The sequence below is a fragment of the Anolis sagrei genome, chromosome 5 (genome assembly GCF_037176765.1).
Source record: "Anolis sagrei isolate rAnoSag1 chromosome 5, rAnoSag1.mat, whole genome shotgun sequence".
Taxonomy (NCBI): Eukaryota; Metazoa; Chordata; class Lepidosauria; order Squamata; family Dactyloidae; genus Anolis; species Anolis sagrei.
Genome location: NC_090025.1, coordinates 133662033 through 133681867, shown reverse-complemented (window position 1 = coordinate 133681867; position 19835 = coordinate 133662033). Strand labels below are relative to the sequence as shown.

Genomic DNA, 19835 nt, shown 5'->3' with positions numbered 1-19835 from the left:
ACAAAACAACAGCACATATTTCTAGTATGTGTAAACAAAACCACGTGATCTAATGCATCTTTTTCTTGTTTTCTGGACAGTATGGGAGTTTTTTCCAACTACTACTGTCTATCAGTAATTTTTTTTATTAGCAAAGCCTTGTAAAGGAAGGATCTACCAGTAGCAAAAGACCTCTCCCCTTTCAAATATAGCATATCACTGCATAATAGTCACATTTTATGCCTTTTTAGTTGGAAGGGGGTGCGACTATTATGTGATGAAAAAAATGAGTTTGGGTTTGTTGGTCTCTGAGTTTTGTGTGTGTGTGTGTGTGTTTTTAAAAAACTGTCTTAAATCCAAGATGAAGAGGATGAAGAAGGGAGAGCTCAGGAGGGAGGGAAAGGCAGGAGGGAAAGATTTGGTTTGTTGTTTTTTAACTATCTAACTATCCGCGATGATCATGAGGGACCAAGAAAACAAGGTGTGAGGCTTATGTTGTGGTGATAATTATGTGGTGAAACACTATCCCAGAGCTAGGTGGGGCTGAATCAAGAGATAAAATAAAATAATTCTTCAGGTATGTGGAGTTCTAATGCTAAATCCTTTTTTATCCAAAACACATACGTACTTAACATTTTCTTGAAATATATTTTTAAATTAATTTACTAATTTAGTTATGCTTGATTTCTTGTCCCACGAGTCTGGATACTTACGTGGGAAAGAGATGAGACATATATTAGGCTATATTTGGGTATACATTTGGGTTGGTAACAATGTACAGATGTTGCTTTCCTCACTCACAGGAGCCATATGGTTCCCACAACAAACATGGTTGCCTTTTCCGGGAGAACTGACTTGATCTGAAATGCTGGATGAATTTTATTACCGGATTATTGTTCTCTTCATTCTATAACCTTTTGGTCATCAAAGCTCAGTTTGCACAAAACCTATAAAAGCTACCAATTCCTGAATCAGTATAGCTATTGGGTTCCGTAACTTTTACAAGCTCTGTTTTTTAGCTGCATTTTTCTATTTAGGCGGATTATCCTCTACAACAAACATTTAGTTCCTGCACTAGCATAACTACACAAGATGACCTTGAGCAATCTTCCCCACCTGACAATTGTGTATCAATGTCAACACTTACCATCACATTTCTCCAGTATTTGCACAGTGTCTCCAATCTCCAGTGATAAGCCATGTGGGACTGCTCCTCGAAAACTTGCAATTACTGAAAGAGATATTAAATTCCAATTAATCATAATGTTTTTAACAAGCGACATGTTTGCTATTATACATTCACGCTGCAAGGAACAGCACAACAATACTTCTATAAGCTGCATATTGCTGTAAGCTATATCAGTTATAAATATCATATCACAGGGATTATTCTTCACAATCTGGGACAGTGTGCTTAAGATTTGGAACAGGGAGTAGTGTATATGGGAATGGTAGAAAAATTGTTATTCTGGAAACAGCTTCAAAAGTGCATTATATATTTTATCATGAAAGTCTGTAGCACTGTACTTGGGTATATTGTGGCTCTTCTATACATCCAGACAGGTTGCATTTTAAAATAATAAAGAAGAGTAGAAACATTTCACAGAGCACCCCATGGACAGATAAAGCTCCTCAATCAGGAAGTACAGTTAGCCTCCACATTTTCTGGGGTTAGGAGCACAGAACCCCCATAAAAGTGAAAACTCAATGAAGAAACTGCCATAGCAGAGCACCTGATGAATCAACCTGCAAATAGCATATCATTTGAGAACACAAAAATGATGGACCACTCTAACAACTACCATGTCAAGCTACACAGAGAAGCCACTGAAATCCACAAGCATGTGGACAATTTCAACAAAAAGGAAGAAGCAATGAAAATTAACAAAATCTGGCTACTAGTATTAAAAAACTCTATAATTATAACTGTAATTTGGAGGATAATGATCTTTTGATGAGAACAACACTCAAAAACAGGGGAACTCCAGACAAGAAGCAATCAGGGACAGCGAATCACCTCTCAGCAAAGGATTCCCCCAGACAGTAACAAGCCACACACACACAAAAAGCTGTCAGGCCATCAAATGCTAATCAAGGTGGCCAATTTAACATTCACACCTATCTCCAACAGACAAGATTTTTTCTCCCACCCTGGACTTTCTGCAAGGACGTTGCCCAGGAGATGGACAGATGCTTTGATGTTTTGCCCCATTTTCCTAGTTTCCAACAGACCTCACAACCTCTGAGGATGCCTGCCATAGATGGAGGCAAAACATGAGGAGAGAATGCTTCTGGAACATGGCCATACAGCCCGAAAAACCTACAACAACCCAGTGATTGCAGCCACTAAAGCCTTCGACAATACATCAATGAAGAAATCCTATACAGATTTCTATGTCTTCCAGTATGACTCTATGGTTGATGTCTACTGAAAGCTGACCATAGAATCGCATTGGCAGACCTAGAGATTCCCACAGAAGTGTTCTCTCTAGAAATCTTTAGGTCCTTAAGCAAGACCACAGGAAGCTGACTATAGAATCGCACTGTAGGACCTAGAGATTGAGCATTTTAATCAAAACAATCAAAATCAAATTAACAAAACTCAAACCCACAGATGTCGAAGGACAACTATACGTTCTATGTCCCAGATCATGGATGTGATTTCTCCCATACACACATTAGCCACATGTTTTACACCCTTCTATGTCAAAATATAAATAAGAATGTATCAGCTCAAAAGAGTATAAGTACAGATTTCTTCCAAAAATGTTCACATGATAGTTCTTAGGTATAGACACAAATTGAGAATTAATTTATGCTATTTATTTAAAGGGCAATGCATCTCACCATAGAGGGGAAGACTGGAACTAGGTGATTTGCATGTTTGCTCTCTGCTCTCCAGTGTTAATGGTGGAGTACCTCAGGGCCCTTGGTCAATCTTTCTGTGGCCTTTATTCTTTAAATCAGGGAGTTCTTTGAAAAGAAAAAAGCAGTGTGCCTTCAAACAATAGCCCATCTTCTGACAGTCCTTCCAATAGAGACCTGCCCAATGTGAAACAAAATACACACCAGGATGATGGATGTGGAGCCTGGGAAGATGCACTCTGCCCAGGAGCTCTCACCACTCACTGTCCTCTTTTGCAAGCTGACAATGGCTTTCTGAGGTATAAAAGCCTTTCAAGGCAAAACTGTACTATTTCCTTCAATGAACTAATAAATGCTTGTTTTTACCAGAGTCCTTCTAGCATTCTAAAATTAGCTAGCATAGTGTTTTAGCTGTGATTTCAAATACATTACAAATCTTGACAGACTTTGTGGAAGTCTTTTTCAAAAACTATAAACACAAGAACACATGAATAATATTAGTAACCCAAGTTTTGATACATATTGCTATGCGGTATACTGGGTTGCGTGTTGGACTTGTATGCTGAGTGTCCTTGGGGATGTCACACTCTGTCAGCCTCAGGGGAAGGTAAACACCCTCTAAATAAGTCCCACCAAGAAAACCCTACAGTAAGTTCATCTTAGGATCACTATAAATGAAAAATTATTTGAAGGCCCACATTATCAGCTCCAACAAAGTCTCCTTTTTTTTTTTTTTTGTAGTGATCAAAGAGCCCCAGGGATGGGGCTCTCTTCTATTCATGGGGGAAGAGACACCGGCTATCTCCAGGGCTTGCTCTGCAGATTGCAGAGAGCACCACGGCCGAGTTGGCAGCAGAGGCAGAGATGGACAGGTTCTGGCTGCTCCAGACAGCGGTGACCTTGGCATCTCAAGTGGAAGAGCTGCGGTTGAGACAGCTGGCAGTGTCTGTTGGAAGCTTCTCTTCTTCTAGATAGTGCTGTATCTTCTGTAGATTCTCTGCCATAAACCTCCACTTGTTCATAGCCGGAGGGGGCAGGGGCTGCCTGGGGATGATCCTTCGGTGTGTGCTCCCTGACTGGGTGACCACTAGGCAGGAGGCGGGGAAGGAGCCCATCACCAGGCCTTTTGGGCAATGACCCTGAAGCCTCCAGAGAGTATGAATAAGTTCTCAAAGCCCCATTAGCATATGGTGGTGGCCACTTGACTGGCCATTCTCTCATCATCATTGTAGAGGATAATGATCTTTCGATGAGTATTATTGTATTCCTAAATGTCGTTTGTATAGAAATTCATGGTTCTGGATAGTGTGGCAATGGGCTAGGAGTATGTTCCCACTATCTGACACTGGTCATAGGCATCCTGCTCTCACGCGTAGAGCAGCAGGAAGGAAGCACCAACAAAATCTTGATACAGGAAGTTGATCTGATAAATGCAATAAGAGGCAAGATAATCTTGATCACCCTGTGCCTTTGTACAATTATTTCAAAGTAGTTACATGTATTTTTAATATTTACAACAAAATGAGTAGAAGAGGACAAAGTATGATCTTTATTTGAACATTAGGCAATATGTTTATTTTTGGATTGGCCAAGGAGTGTGGTAACAGTCTGGACCAAGTCTTCTGCTAGCCTTCATAGTCTGTAGAAGAGAGAACAGCCAGAAACTAAAATCAGTGACTGTATGTTGCTCAATAGATGAAACATTGAGAGCAGGCAGAATGAAAGGAAATCCATCAGACTGGCTGAAAAAGCAAAACTCCAAGAAGGAGGAAGCAGCTGTGGAATTGCAGATGTGCTGGGAGAATTACTTATCAGCCCAATCAAGGAACTGCAATGATCTTTCAAGTCTCAGCTACATGACAAATAGTCTTTAAGATACCAGCTGCTCTCTCAAAGACACTGTTTGTAAGCCCCACAGTTGGAAGGGAAGCTGGGCAGCACGCAAGGTCAGTGGCGCCATTAAATTGTAATCCTGAAGGCACTTCCTCTTAAGACTCCCAGCTAAGAGCCAAGGAAAACAAGTACTTTTACAAAAAAAGTCTTGGAAGAAACATGCTTGAAATTGCCCATTCTCAAAATAAACACAGTCATTACATTTACACATAGTGGCAATTGAAAAGAATGCTTCTATGCACTAAAATAGAAAGAAGGAAGGAAAAAGAAGAAAAAAAATATGCTTTTGTGGCTATTGCCTTTACTAATGAAGTGTGTCTGACATGACAATGAAGATCAAAATATAAATCTGCATGATATAATGGTAGAGTCTAATTTTTCAGCAATAGTGGAGGAAGGTAGATACTAGGAAAAGGAAGATGTTTCAGCTGAGAAAGGATGGGTTCAAGGGCTTGCTCTTTGATGTCAAATTGTAAAAACACATCAACTTGGACACTAAGATAAGTGAAAAGAGGAAGTTCATGAAGGAACAATTTCTATTCTCTGCTTGCCCTTCAGCTGCCAGTGTAACCTTCACAATCACACACCCAACAAAGTTTCTCCAGGGAATCAGGGCAAGCCCCTTGGAACAATGTGGATGGGGAGTAGACACCCTTCCCTTAACTTCCCTCTATTCATTTATCTTAGGATTCATTCCAGGGCATTTCAAGAGCACTAGTTTTTTCCCCTAACCCACAGAAAGGCTGTTTAACCACAGAACTACAGAAGGGACACAGAATAACATATGACGGTGATAATGACTATTGCCTTGGACCGCGAGAAGATCCAACCAGTTCAGGAAATAAAGCCCGACTGCTCATTAGAGGGAAAGATATTAGAGGCAAAGGTGAAGTACTTTGGCCACATCATGAGAAGACAGGAAAGCTTAGAGAAGACAATGATGCTTGGGAAAATGGAAGGAAAAAGGAAGAGGGGCCGACCAAGGGCAAGATGGATGGATGGATGGTATCCTTGAAGTGACTGGCTTGACTCTGAAGGAGCTGGGGGTGGTGATGGCCGACAGGGAGCTCTGGCGTGGGCTGGTGCATGAGGTCACAAAGAGTCGGAAGTGACTGAACAAATAAACAACAACAAAGTGACTATTCAAAAAGCAAATGAATGCATGGATTGAACATGTTACCGTTCCATTTAATTTTTCATAACAGTCATCCTTCAGGATGTAGAGAAAGTCAAGAGAAGTTAAAATAATTTCTGACATGCTGTTGGCCTACTAAGCTACTAGTTGTTCTATCCATTGTCATATTATACTGCTTTTCAAAAATGTATTTAATATATTCAACTGGCCCTATTTCTTGGCTTCAGGATCAGCTTCAGTAATGTTGCAACTGCAATCAACCTTCTGTATCCACAAATTCTGAATCCACCGATTCCACCTCCAATGGTTTGAAAATACCTTCCCTCCATAAAATACAAAAGCAAGCCTTGATTTTTGACATTTTATACCATTTTATTATGTACCGTTTTACCGTTGTATAATAGGTTTTCAGCATCCACAGGTTTTGGTATCTATAGGGGGTCCTGGAACCAACTACCCTCTGATACCAAGGACCCGTTGTACTAGCACTGTTCAAGAACTCATCATCTGACAACTGGTTTATAAGGAATTCAACTCAAGCATTCTACTAGTTATCATGAGAGATCACTCATGGCCAAGTATGATTGTCTTGCAGAGATATAGCCTTGATAGATCTGTAAATGACTGTGAAGACTTATTCTGGATCCACATGACCTTTCACACTGAGAACATAGATTTTCAGATGGAAGGTGGTCACGGCAAGGGTTTGCTTGACACATCTTCCTCTTGGCACATTTCTTCCTTTTGCCCTGTATTCCTGACTCTTCAAAATTCATAGCACCGTTAGTAACAGCTGACCTCCAGTTACATTGCTTAGTGCCAGGACTTCCCAGTTCTTAGGTTAGCTTTAAGTCCATATTTAAATGTCTTTTGTTGTCCATTGACATTACGTTTTCCATTCTTAAGCTGAGAATAAAGTATCTGCTTTGGGAGACAGTGATCAGATTTTCGGACAACCTAGCAAGTGATTGCCCATGATTATGACCACCAATAATATCTTTTTTCTGTAATTTGAATCCATTAGTTCATCTTGTGGTCTCTAAAGCAGCTGAATATAAGCTCACTCTACCTTCAAAATGATACCTCTTCAAATATTTAAAGACAGCTATCATATCACCTTTTTGTCTTCCCTTCTCATAGTTAGACATACCAATCTTTCTGAGAGGTTTTTCATTGGGTTTGGCTTCAAAACCTATCTAAATATGATCCACATGGTTCATCCCTTCTTTTGATTTATTGTAAAAGACAGAATTAAGATAACAAAACGCCTCTTGTTTAGATCCATTTGCATAAGCCTCGTTCATGCTAAATATCAGAAGACTACATGAATCTGAAGATCATTTTTGTACGTTAAGTTTAGAAAATACATCTTTAATAAAGATATCAACAGAAAAATAAGAGGTTTTTTTTAGCATAATAGAATACCTTATACATATCAGGTGCTGTAGGCTATATTTCAGAAGAAGGAGCTGGTAAAACCACTTCTATTTCCTCCCTAATAAAATCATATGAAATTCATGGGATTGCTATAAGTCAACAGGTTGCTTGAAGGCACATACAGAAATATTTCTACCTTTTTAAGTTTTACCTTTAATTGTAAGAAACATGACAGACATCACTTCCGTCACAAGCTTTCAGCATATGTCCAACAGAATTAATCTATATGGATGCATTAGGACCGTTTGAAGTCCTAAAATTTGAAGTCCAAAATGAAGTCCTAAATACTTGGAGGACTAAGTTTGGAGATTACTGGGACTCTGTAATATCAGTTTGCAAAGAAAGAAATCTGAGAGCACCCTGGAGACCAGCGGAGAGAAAGGAGCAACACAACCTAAAATCGCCAATATAATTCCAGGCTGCATCAATAGGATATAATGTCTTATTTTTTTTTACTTTTCCCTCTCCCTTTTGCTTTCCCCTTCCTACCCCCCCCCCCCACCTTTTTTTCTTATCGCCTTCAATTCCCTTTCCCTCTACCCTTCATGTCCCCAAGCATGCATACCTCCCCCCCCCCCCCCACAATCCCTTATGATCCTACTCCTCTTATCCTTTTCTATCGGTATAGGTGGAGGTTTTTCTTTTTTTTATCCTTTGTAATTAAACCTTCAATTAAAAAAACGTATTTTTAAAAAGATCAATGGTAGAGAAAAAATGCAATGGGAAAAGGCTGAGAAGAGGAAAAGACAAAAGGTAGTAGAGGGAAAAGATCAACTGCCATATTGGTGAGTATAGGAAGATATTCCAACAGACTGACATTTTAATACAGAGCTTTCCAAACATGTCATGTTGGTAATGCACTTTTTAGACATGCATCATTCCATAACACAGTAATTCAGTTCTATTAGGAAACTGGAGGTTAAACCAAGACCTTTGAAATGTATGGGGACACAACATATTTCATGAAAACTTTATATATATGTATGTATGTTTTGTAAGATAATAACATAAAATTCCAAGATTTTTGTTGTTTCTTGTTACGCTCGCGTGACACACTAACGTGTTGTGACACACAGTTTGGAAAGCTCTGCTTTAATGCATAATATACATTGGCACAGATCATATTGTATAGCAACCATGTAACAATTTAGCCTCTGCATTTCCTATAATTGAACCTTCATGCCTAAGCACGTATACCTCTGCAGTTCAACCCACAGTATAAGGAGACCTTTGGATTTTTTTTATAAAGGAGCAGAGCTAAATCAAAAGACAAAACTCCACTCACACAAACTTAAATTTAAAGCTGAATCATACACTATCTGTGAACATATGAAGAGAAGACTACTCTAGCAAAGTTACTCACTATTTTCTCCATCATCTCTTGTATATGCTGGGTGAGGTAATAGGACCCTGGCCCTAGGAGATTGTTCTCAATGTTGGAAGGCAAGAAAGGTTCTGTTTCAAGAAATTTTAGGACAACTACAAAATAGTAAAAAACTTCTAAAGCTTCTTGAAACTCAGGCAATACTAGAATATAGGAACATCTGTCAAAGAGTGAGTGGACAAAAGGGCAAAAATAAGAGAGCCATCATTTGATCCAGCACATTCATAAGCTCTGCTCCAAAAATACAGATGGAATTCTAAGAGACACCTGATGTCAAGGTCAAATTCAATACAACTACCCTACTGTCCAAGTAGAACTACTAAAAAAGATAGCAAGAGAACATAGTAGAAAGCAAAAGATATTTTGAGTCTGTCAAAGGACATAGGAGTGGGAAAAGGGGCAAACATGAAATACATTTAAGAAATTATTCTCAAGACCCTGTATTCTCAAATCCATTTTTGAGCAAGCTACAGACAACTGCTCCCAACCATCTGGTGAACGGGTTGCTTGCTGACATGAAACATTTAATTTCTTCTGCAATTTCCAAGCAAGTAGTGAGCCGGCATCATACAATGGCTTGAGAATTGGACTATGACTCTGGAGACCTATGTCTAAATTCCTGTTTGGCAATGGAAATCCACCGGGTGACATTGGACAAGTCACATTCTTTCAGAGGAAGGTAATGACAACTCCCCTCTGAACAAATGTTGACAGGAAAACCCCATGATAGGTTCAGCTTAGGGTTTCCATAAGCTGGAAATGACTCGGATACACATAACATCAAAGGAATGGGAGTGTTCATTTTCAAGAAATGGGAAAACATCCTATCATGTCTTAGCGTTCCATCATTCAACTTGTTGATGCAAAGGCCATACTTCCTGGTGCTAACAGAACAGCTGGTGTTGAAAACCTTTACTTTGTTGTCTCCGTATGCATAAATAAGTACTACATTTTTAAAACAAAATCTTTGAAAGATAGAACCAGAACTGTCTGGTTTGGAATACAATTCAATACATTTGGGGAAAGGTGTCAACTTCTCTTCTATTTACATTTTTATAGTTTTATAATTTGTATATCAAATCCAGCACTTTCCAGTATACTTTGGTAATTTCACAGATCCCTTTCTTAATAGTTTTGCTTTTCATATATATATAAGTTCTGGCATGCTAAAAAGACTCATGAAGTTTCCTGTGCATTTTGAGAGACAAATCCAACTTAGCTCATCAGAGCTTTCATTTAGATCTGCTTGGATCCCACATAAGTAGGCTCTGGGGTTACCTCATACCTTCTTTATCACACTGTAGCAGGCAAATTCCTTTTTGTTCAACTGAAATCCTCCTTGTGGGTAGGAATGAGCAACAGCATATGTTTTTGAATTGTCTCCGGACATAGCTTTTCTGTCCTGTGATATTCTACTGTCCAATATGAAGGTATGTATATACACATCTAGACAAACAACATGAACTGGTGAAGGAGAGATCTTCTGAAGTCGACCTGGGAACATCATTGGTTCAAATGATCAATCCACAGTTCTGTGTACTTGGTGCCCACATAATAAGCTATCAGAACTGTAGTTACAACATCTTGCCAGTTAAATATTTTTCAGATCTCAAAAGGATCTGCCAACTCAAGCAGGCCGTTTGACAAGAGGGCTATAAAAGACTGCCTATTCAGTTGGGAACGTGCCTGAGCAACAAGGTTTTCTGGGATCTCGTTTGCTTCTGTGCATTTCTTGACTAACTTCCGGCTTTCTTCCTCTGCCCTAATTCCTTGGCTCAACTTGCTAGCAAAACACTGGCTCATCTGGTTCCTGGCTCATCTGGTAACTGCCAATATTAGTATCAACAGTGACTGATATAAGAAGACATCTGAGAATGAAGTTGTCTCTTAGATCTACAGCCAACATTTTGCTACCACACAACAAGATACAACTTTCTTTCCCACCCTGACTCACTGTAACAATCTACATTGCCCCAAAACTAGTTCCAGAAGATTTTTCAGTGGGTGGGGAAGAAACTTGAGTTTCTTCCCCACATCACTCCTGGATCTGCTGACAGAAGCAATTACCTCAGTGCATTACTTTCTGGATCATGTCCTTGCATACAACTGAACTCTTGCACACAAAAGAAAATCACAAGCCTGAGGAAATTGTCAGTTTCACAATGGAAGTGTTTATTTCTGTTCACTGGATTCCTTAACAAGAACTCAAGTCTTGTACAACTTGAAACTTCTAGCATACAAATTGCCTAACTGATTTGGTTATCACTTATATACTCAAATATAATGGTATGCTTTAAGGCATAGGACTACAACAGAAATGGTAGACATTCAATGAGTAAATGGGGAGGCTTTCCCCAATGAATGAGTTAATTAATTCCTAGAAGTAGCATATTTCTGTATTACATATCATCCGGTTGAGTATATGTGACATTGAGTCACAAACTAGAATTTAAAGATGAGAGGTAGAATATAAGCTTTACATTTAGAAGGTCTTAGATATACTCCACCAGTATGTACAGATGGGGAAGTTCTAGGAAAAGATTTTATTTTAACCCAGAGTTATAAACCATGTTTCTATCCACCTAACCTTGTTTCAAAATATAAAAATCAAAAAGTAAAAAGAGTATGTGGAATGAAGAGGTGTAAATATAATCTGTTTAATATTGTTCAATGGTGTGGCTTAAATGAGGAACTAAGTATACTTGCTGGGGGTGGCAAATAATTAGATTTTTTTTAGTACTGAAAACACTTAACTTGACTCAGGAAATTATCTAATTACAGATTTCTGTTGATTATACAGAACACAAGAGAGTTGGAATAATCATTATGTGAAGGACTATTAACCTCAGTAAAAATCTGAGTATTTCTAGTACACTGTTTGTGTATGTGCACATCTGTATGTGTATATACCTACAAAAGAGTCTTGTACAAGTTGACTTCTGGCATACAAAATTATACACCCTCATGGTAGTAAAAGCCCAAAGCCCGATTCCTTCCTGGCAAGCCACTGTATTAAACTATCAATGAACTGGATGACTACAGACGTCTATTCACATTACACTGTATGAGCCACAATGATAAATCTCATATGCACTGTGAGAGGAAGCCTCATAGCAACTGGCCAAGAAAAAAAGGATAAGGTTTCCGTCCTCCACAAACGAAGAAAGCTAAAGGCTCAAATGCCTATGAGGCTTTGAATATAATAAAAATTAATGAAGCCTTCCCAAGCATTCATAATCTTTAGCTGCCTCTCACTGCAGCAGAGAGAAATCTATCACACAGTGTGTGCATTTGTATGCTGCAATCCAAATCTAACATAATGTGTGCTGCCTCCTGCATATTGTTTGAATGGATGGGTTTGGTTGCATGTTTCACCTACTTAAAAACCAATTCTCATTGTATTTTAGATGACAAAGTACACACACAAAGAACAGCTCTGATTTCCCTAAAAACACCCTTAAAACTGGCATTCAAAAAGGCCAGAAGCGGTGTTAGAGAGAGAGAGAGAGAGAGAGAGAGAGAGAGAGAGGAGGAGGAGGAGGAGGAGGAGGAGGAGGAGGAGGAGGAGGAGGAGACAGTGGCTGGTGCTTCTTCTAGGCTCTCCAAGGACAGACTGAGCTCATGCCTTTTGCCATTCTACTCAGAGATGGGTCCTTTTTAAATATGAGCTCAGATACAGTTCTCACACTCACCCATGGTAAGTTGAGCCAGTTTTTTGGGGGTTCAGTCCATAGCATTAAGTCATAGAAAATAAGTGGCTGCAAACTGTATTAATTCTACAGTGTAGCTGCACATTCAGTGCTAATTAGTATGGAAGACAAAACAGTTTATGCTGTTTGACTAGGGTGGTGGTGGCAACACTTGGACCACAAAAGCCAAAGCAATAAAGGAATGGTAATCTGAATTTCGAAGTAAAAAGGTAATCCTGGACATTTAAAGTATCCATTTGAAACTCAGCAGGAAAATAGAGATGCAAAAGAAGTTAAAAATGAAGGGTGCCAATATTCATTTCAGCCCTAACTTCCACTGGCCTTACACCATCAAGGCACATAAACGTAGTCCTGCCATGGAGTCAGACCTCCACCATGCCTAGACTCAAATGCAGATGAAAAGCCTCCATCCATCCAAAGCTGCCACTCCTTTTTCTTGGAGAGAGAAAAGAAGCAGGCAAACCTCCATCACACTTAGACCAGAAACATAAAACATCCTCCATCGATCCCAACTGCCATTGCCCTAGTAATGCAGGGAGAGAAGAGAAGGCAGTATCTACTGAACCTAATCCTCTTCCACACTGCCACTCCCTTTTCCTGTTTTGTTGTTCTTTTACTCATAAAAAGTCATGCTGATGGTGCTATGTAAATACAGCACACGAGGACAACAACAACAACAAAAGAGAGAACAAGAAAATAACAACTGTCAGTCAACATCACCAAAGTGCAATATGATCTCACATGATGTCACAAAAATGTGAATGTATATTATTGTTGTATTAAATTGTTTTTAATGATGTTATATACTTATTATGTATGTATTTGAATTGTCGTTTAATATGTTGTAAGCCTCTTTGGATCCCATGATGGAGAAAAGCGGGATATAACATTTTTATTATTATTAGCATTCATATTAGTAGTAGTATTATATACACTGTAATTGTGGAGACAGAGGGATGGGATCACAGCAACAGCCATATTCTCCCACCAACTTGTATGCATTCAACTGCTTGCCTAGGAACACATCCTATATATTATGTAGCTAGTGTAGTGTCACCTATTTAGGTGACCAATGAACAGTTGTTTAAGTCTGGAGAAGGCTTCAAACTTGGAATTTTGAACTTGGGAGTAGTTTTGAATCAATATATGTGTGTTCCTTCCTTTGGAGAATTATGTCATCTGAAGATGATTACTGTCATGCTCACAGTCAACAGGATTAGTAGGGCTATCCCAAGTCCTGAGCTTACAGAGCCTAAACCTGAGACTGTTTGACAACCTTTGAGATATCAAACAGAGTAAGCCTTTCAAATAAAAATAACAAAGTCTAAAAAAATGAGTAATACACACATGCACACAGAGTTTTTCAACACAGTGAGCATGCCCTGAGATTCTTCACCCTCCCCATGAAGACCAGAAAAGAGCGTCCAGGCCTTGAGATCTGGCAACTCTGGCAGTGGAAGATAGTTCATGCCAACTGTTTGTCAGCTGATTTGAAACATAGGCTTGTTCCAAGCTTCTATGAACAAAAACATTCAGTTTCTGTTACCAAAACGTACCTGGAAAAACAATCAAACAGCATCCTTCCTCATCAGTTTTGCATAAATGTATCTGCCAAAGTAGAAATTCTCACTTCTAATTTTGCTTGGGCGATGGACATGGGTGAAGACTCCTTAAAACTTTATACAATCAAGTTTAAGTGGCTGGCACTTTCCCTGAGGCCTCAAGTTTCAACACTGTTTCCTGGACTTCACATTTACATTTCTAAAAGATCCACATATTCTTTTTTTAAAGCATCTCAGCATTTGTTTACTAAAAGCCATCCAGACAGTAAAGCTGAATGATGGTGCATGCATCAGTTGTCAGGATCATGCACAGGAGAGGTTATTAGCTTCTCTCTAAATCTGTCATCTGCTTGTCTGAGAAGGTGATATATCTCCTTCTCAGCCTTCTGTTTCTTACAATGCTAACAAACATCCATAAAGATGAGTGCAACAAGCAAGGATTTCACTTCCTCTCTCTCACACACACAAACACACACACAGAGCTGACACAAACCCATTCACTCTGCCCATTCCTTTTTCATTGCTTGAATTCAGGGGGTCATTATGTTCTGTCAAAATCTTGGCAAACTTTTGGAGAGATTGAATAATTGCAATGAGGACTTGTAGCACAAATCAGCAAAAAAAAAAAAAAAGTAAAAAGAAAAGAGGTCTGGGAAAGCAATACAAAACTTAGAAGGTTGCACCTAATTGTCATCTTCTCTTCTTCATCTCCAAGATATGAGAGCACATTGCATTTCCCCCCACAAAAAGGATATATATATAGCCTAGCCCATGTTCATTTATTACCTGCACGTTCTGTGTGCTCTCAAAGTTTATCTACACTCTTCTGAGACGGGCAACAGCAGCAAATTGGCATGGTTTGAAATCAATATACTGATTAGGATGAGCGGCAGGGTTTAAAAAACAACAATAACAAGAGAGGAGAGAAACCCTTGAAGGTCTACAAAGGATGAAAACCTGTACCAAACCTTATCAAGGTAGGAAAGTCTGGTTAAGATTGATAATGGCTACAATGAGGCACAAGTAAGGCCTAATCATGGTTTAAAAAAAAAACTAAGGAGAGAGGAATCATCTCTCCACTTCTCAACAGTATCATAGAAGCTCCGGGTCACAATGATTTCCCAAATAAATAATTTTGTTTGATTTCAGCTGGAGGCCTGACAGCAGAAATGTTAGCTCTCCCTGATCACAGCAGAAAGGAGAGCGCCCGCAGGAAAGAAAGAGAAAAACAGGAGTTTTGTTTGTGTTTATTTTAAGGAAACTACATTCCATCCTTGGTGAAGCAACTCACACTTGCTAACAATCAATGAATAAAACAATAAAGGTCGAAAAACAAAGGAGGAAAAATAAACCTACAAAATCATAAAAGAGTGAGCATTACTCACCAGAATATTCCACAGCTATCCAAAAAGAAAACCCACAGAAAATAGTAATTTGCCATAGCCACCATCAGTTCATTCAAAGGGTTTCTTCCAAACAATGGCCAATGTGGCCCTCCAGTTGTTGTTAGATTGCATTTCCCATCGACTCTTACTTGATAGCCATTACAATCCAAGAACAGCAAGAAGACTGCCCATCCTTGCCATGTGTATGTTTCAAGAAACCAGCTAAAATCTATATCAAGGTATGGCCCTCCCTAACGAAGGTATTTCACAGTGTTGACAGCTGGTGCACATTACCCTAAGCCAGTGGTTCTCAACCTGTGGGTCCCCAGATGTTTTCACCTTCAACTCCCAAAAATCCTAATAGCTGGTAAACTGGTTGGGATTTCTGGGAGTTGTAGGCCAAAACATCTGGGGACCCACAGGTTGAGAACCACTGCCCTAAGCCAAGAAAGTAATGTGCAGCAGCTTTCTTTGGTAATCACACATGTAGGTTGCGAACCACTTATCTGAAATACTCCAAAATCCAAAATTGTCCATCTGGGTGGTTAAGATAGTGGAATGGAAGTAATAGTTACATTTTCTTTTTCACTGCCCAGTATTTCGGTTTCAGGAAGAAGAACACACTGATAAGAATTTTGCTCATTTTCCTCCCATTTCCCAAGATGTTTCAGCAAATCATTCCGCTCAGAAATGATTTTGGTGGAGAAACAAATGAGCTTTGTGGGGAAATTGTGGGTTTTGCTGGAAAAACGCAATTTCTAAAAAAAACTGCATGTATTTCAAGAAACAGTGTTTTCTTTTGTGTATATTTGTGTGTGTGCAAGGATGAAATAGTCAAGATCTTGTCACTATGTGCTTTCAAGTCATTCCCGACTTATGGAAACCTTAAGGAGACCCTACCACAGGGTTTCCTTAGCAAGATTTGTTTAAACGAGGGTTATCTTTGCCTTCCTTCTGATATACATAGTATAATTTGTCCAAGGTCACCAAGTTGGTTTCTGTTTATAAACGAAGCTCCAGAGCCATAGTCCAACAATGAAACCACTACATCACAATGGCTCTCCGTCAAGATTTACTTCACTAATATTTATCACCCCCCAAAATCCATACCTCTAGATACACCTTTTCTCTACTGAGTAAAACCCATTTAAGCACTGGTCTGTTTCCATTCTGAAATTAAGCTATGTATCATACCAATTGTACACAGAATCTTCTGGAATGTGCAAAACTGTATTTGGTTGAGAGTTTTGTTCCAGTTCTGTTCAGCAGCAGCATCCAACTTGTCTTTTACAATGCCAAATGCATGCAAGTTTGAAGTTATTAGACATGCAGCAGCTATGTTCCCGCTTTCTGAAGTGTGAAATTTTGCTAATCACAGTTCTCACCCTCACTGGTATATCACTTTGTCTTAAAAGTAAAAAAAAGTCTTTTCAGCTTTGCTCTTAAAGGCTGCTGATTAACTCGGCATTTTGTCCTGCTGAGACTGTGAAAGGCAAATGTCCTGTTTTATATGTGTTCTACCAATGAGAATAACAACAACTTTTCTTTCAGCCCTTGACAATCAAAAAGCCTCTGGAGCCTGTGCGCATGTTGATGAAGCTCATCACTGAGAAAGTCTTCTTGGGATCAATTTCATCAAACACAGCAGGATTGATTCCACAGCCTGTTGAAATGTGTCTTTTAGAAATTTAAAAGCAAAAGAAGGCATATGCTTAGCATTTTTCTTTGGAGCAGGTAATGAACTACTAGCTTGGCTTTTGAATTAAAAATGTAATATCATAACTTTTCAGAGTGCATATGTATGTGCCTTCCAGGCCTGCCTACTTGTGGCAACCTCAAGAATCTCATGGGGTGTTCTTAGGCAAATAATACTCAGAAGTGGTTTACTTCTGAAATATATCCTATGGCAGTGTTTCTCAATCTGGCGGTCAGGAACCCTGGGGGGATCGCCAGGGGGTGTCAGCGGGGTGTTAGTCATGGGGGTTCTGTGTGGGAAGTCTGGATCAATTCTGTCATGGTGAGGTTCAGCATGCTCTTTGATTGTAGGCGAACTATAAATCCCTGCAACTACAACTCCCAAATGTCAAAATCTATTTTCCCCAAACTCCACCAGTATTCACATTTGAGCATATTGAGTATTTGTGCTCAAATGTGAACATTGTTTGAGACCACCGTGCTCTCTGGATGTAGATGAACTACAACTCCAAAACTCAAGGTCAATTCCCACCAAATCCTTCCAGTATTTTCTGTTGGTCATGGGAATTCTGTGTGCCAAGTTTGGTTCAATTCCATCATCAATGGAGTTAAGAATGCTCTTTGATTGTAGGTTAACTATAAATCCCAGCAACTACAACTCCCAAATGACAAAATCAATCCCCCCAACCCCATCAGTATTCAAATTTGGGAATATCGGGTATTTCAGTGAATGCAAATACATCCTGCATATCAGATATTTACATTATGATTCATAACAGTAGCAAAATTACAGTTATGACGTAGGAACAAAAATAATGATTGGGGGTCACCACAACATGAGGAACTGTATTAAGGGGTTGTGGCATTAGCAAGGTTGAGAACCACTGCCCTATGGCTTCTGGAATTCATTGAGGGATTTCCATCAAAGTACTAACCAGGTCTGACTATGCTTAGTTTCCAAGATCCAACTGTATCTGATGCCTTTGGATATGAAAATCCCAACTGGTGATTTTCTCTGAATCCCACCTGCATACCCATTTTGCTCAGTTAGTTAGATGATAAATAATTCTAATGTCCACACTTTTTTTAACTAGAGAAGGAAGTCTTCTAGCACCTTAGAAACGGAGAAAAAAAGAGTTGGCAGCATAAGCTTAGATTAAATCTGCTTCCTCAGATGCATTGGAGGAAGCAAACAGTTTACAAAAGCTTACACTACCAACTCCTCCAAAAAATTCCCCACTTGCAACTTAAAGAAATCTAGCAATTAATGAATTAATAGGAGATAAGGGTGAGTTAGAGATCAGGTGGTTCAACATCATCTTGTAGTTGAATTTAATGACTAGTTTTACTTTTGACAACAACGTTTAATTTCAGCCTTCCTCATTTTATCTGACTATGGTTTTTCAAAAGAATAACAAGTTCACCCAAATGGGTACAATGTGCCTTGAGCAGTGAGGACAGTTTTTGTTCTGTCCTTCAGTAACACCATATCCATCAAACACAACCCTGCAAGGTAGGATACCCTACCAAGAAAAATGTCACTGTTATCACATATATAACTCGAGTGACCTTCCATCTTGTGTAAAAAAATCATCAAACTTGCTTGTCTGTTTGTCTTATCTCTTTCTTCTGAAGGGCAAGGTTTTGTTTTCAACTTGGCAAAGTCTCACTGGAATACTAATAGCAAGGAATCGGTGCTTCATAAACCTCTGAGTGACAACATTTTCCAGCTTTGCAAAGTGTTGTGTTGTGCTCTCTCTAACCTCATCCTCTCACTGTCTTGGGCTTATCTCTTTGACATTCAGCTTTCATTTCATTGGAAAGAAATGTGCACACAATGTTGTTTCACACACAGAAAGAAAGCAAGCCTTTAAAACGTTTCTTCCATCAACAGGAAGTAGGAAATTATTTAACTGAAGCTCAATTTCATTCTCACAGCAACACTGCCAAACGAAAGTTGTGTTCGAACTTCTTTTGCTATTTTTTCATGTATATCTGAAGCACAGTGTCATGGTTTGAACATTGGAGACTAAGGTTAAAATCCCCATTCAGTCATGAAACCAACAACTGGGGGACCTTTGTCAAGATACAATTTTTCATCCCATTCAGGCAATGGACCACTGTGAAATAAGGGTTCCACGCAACTGAATAAAATCCCACATTTTCTGCTTTGAACTGGAATATATGGCAGTGTGGTTTCAGATAATCCAGCTCAAAGCAGATATTGTGGGATTTTCTGCCTTGATATTCTGGGTAATGTGGTTGTGTGGAAAGGCCCTGAGTGTGGTCATTCCCTTCTTAAAGAGGAACTCAATCTTTTTTGTAGGAACAGAAGATTGCAATAGTGGGGGGAAATCACACACAATGCAAGTTTCATGATCTAAAAAAAGCTTCTTCTTTTTAAAGGAAAGGTTATCTCAATATAAAAGGAAAACAGTATCATGCATTTTAAGTGTTACACATGATCTTGAAACAACAATGACCTTTTAAAAGAGGAAAGGGGAAATGGCCATATTCAGGCTGTACACAGTTGACAGCCACCAAGTTCCTTCTGCCATAATCTATTAGTGATCTCTACCACTGCCTTAGGTGAAACCTGCACTGAAGAATTAATGCAGTTTGATAGGACTTCGACTACCATGACTCAGTGCTATTGAATCACAGGAGTAACAGTTTTACAAGGTCTTTAAGCTTTCAATGTCAAAGAGTGCTGATGCCTACGCAAACTACAAACCCCAGGATTCTACAACACTGAGCCATGGTGATGAAGATGCATTAATTCTATTGTGT

General features: G+C 39.1%; 1 protein-coding gene across 9 annotated transcripts in view; it reads right to left on the bottom strand.

The window, feature by feature from the left end:
- The window catches only part of DOCK4 (dedicator of cytokinesis 4), a 314593-nt gene that overhangs the window by 190370 nt on the left and 104388 nt on the right, over window positions 1–19835 (bottom strand). For all 9 annotated transcript variants that reach the window (XM_060777644.2, XM_060777634.2, XM_060777638.2 and 6 more), the window contains exon 2: window positions 1127–1210. In XM_060777644.2, the coding sequence (XP_060633627.2) occupies window positions 1127–1210 (84 nt within the window). The remainder of the gene's footprint in view (window positions 1–1126; window positions 1211–19835) is intronic.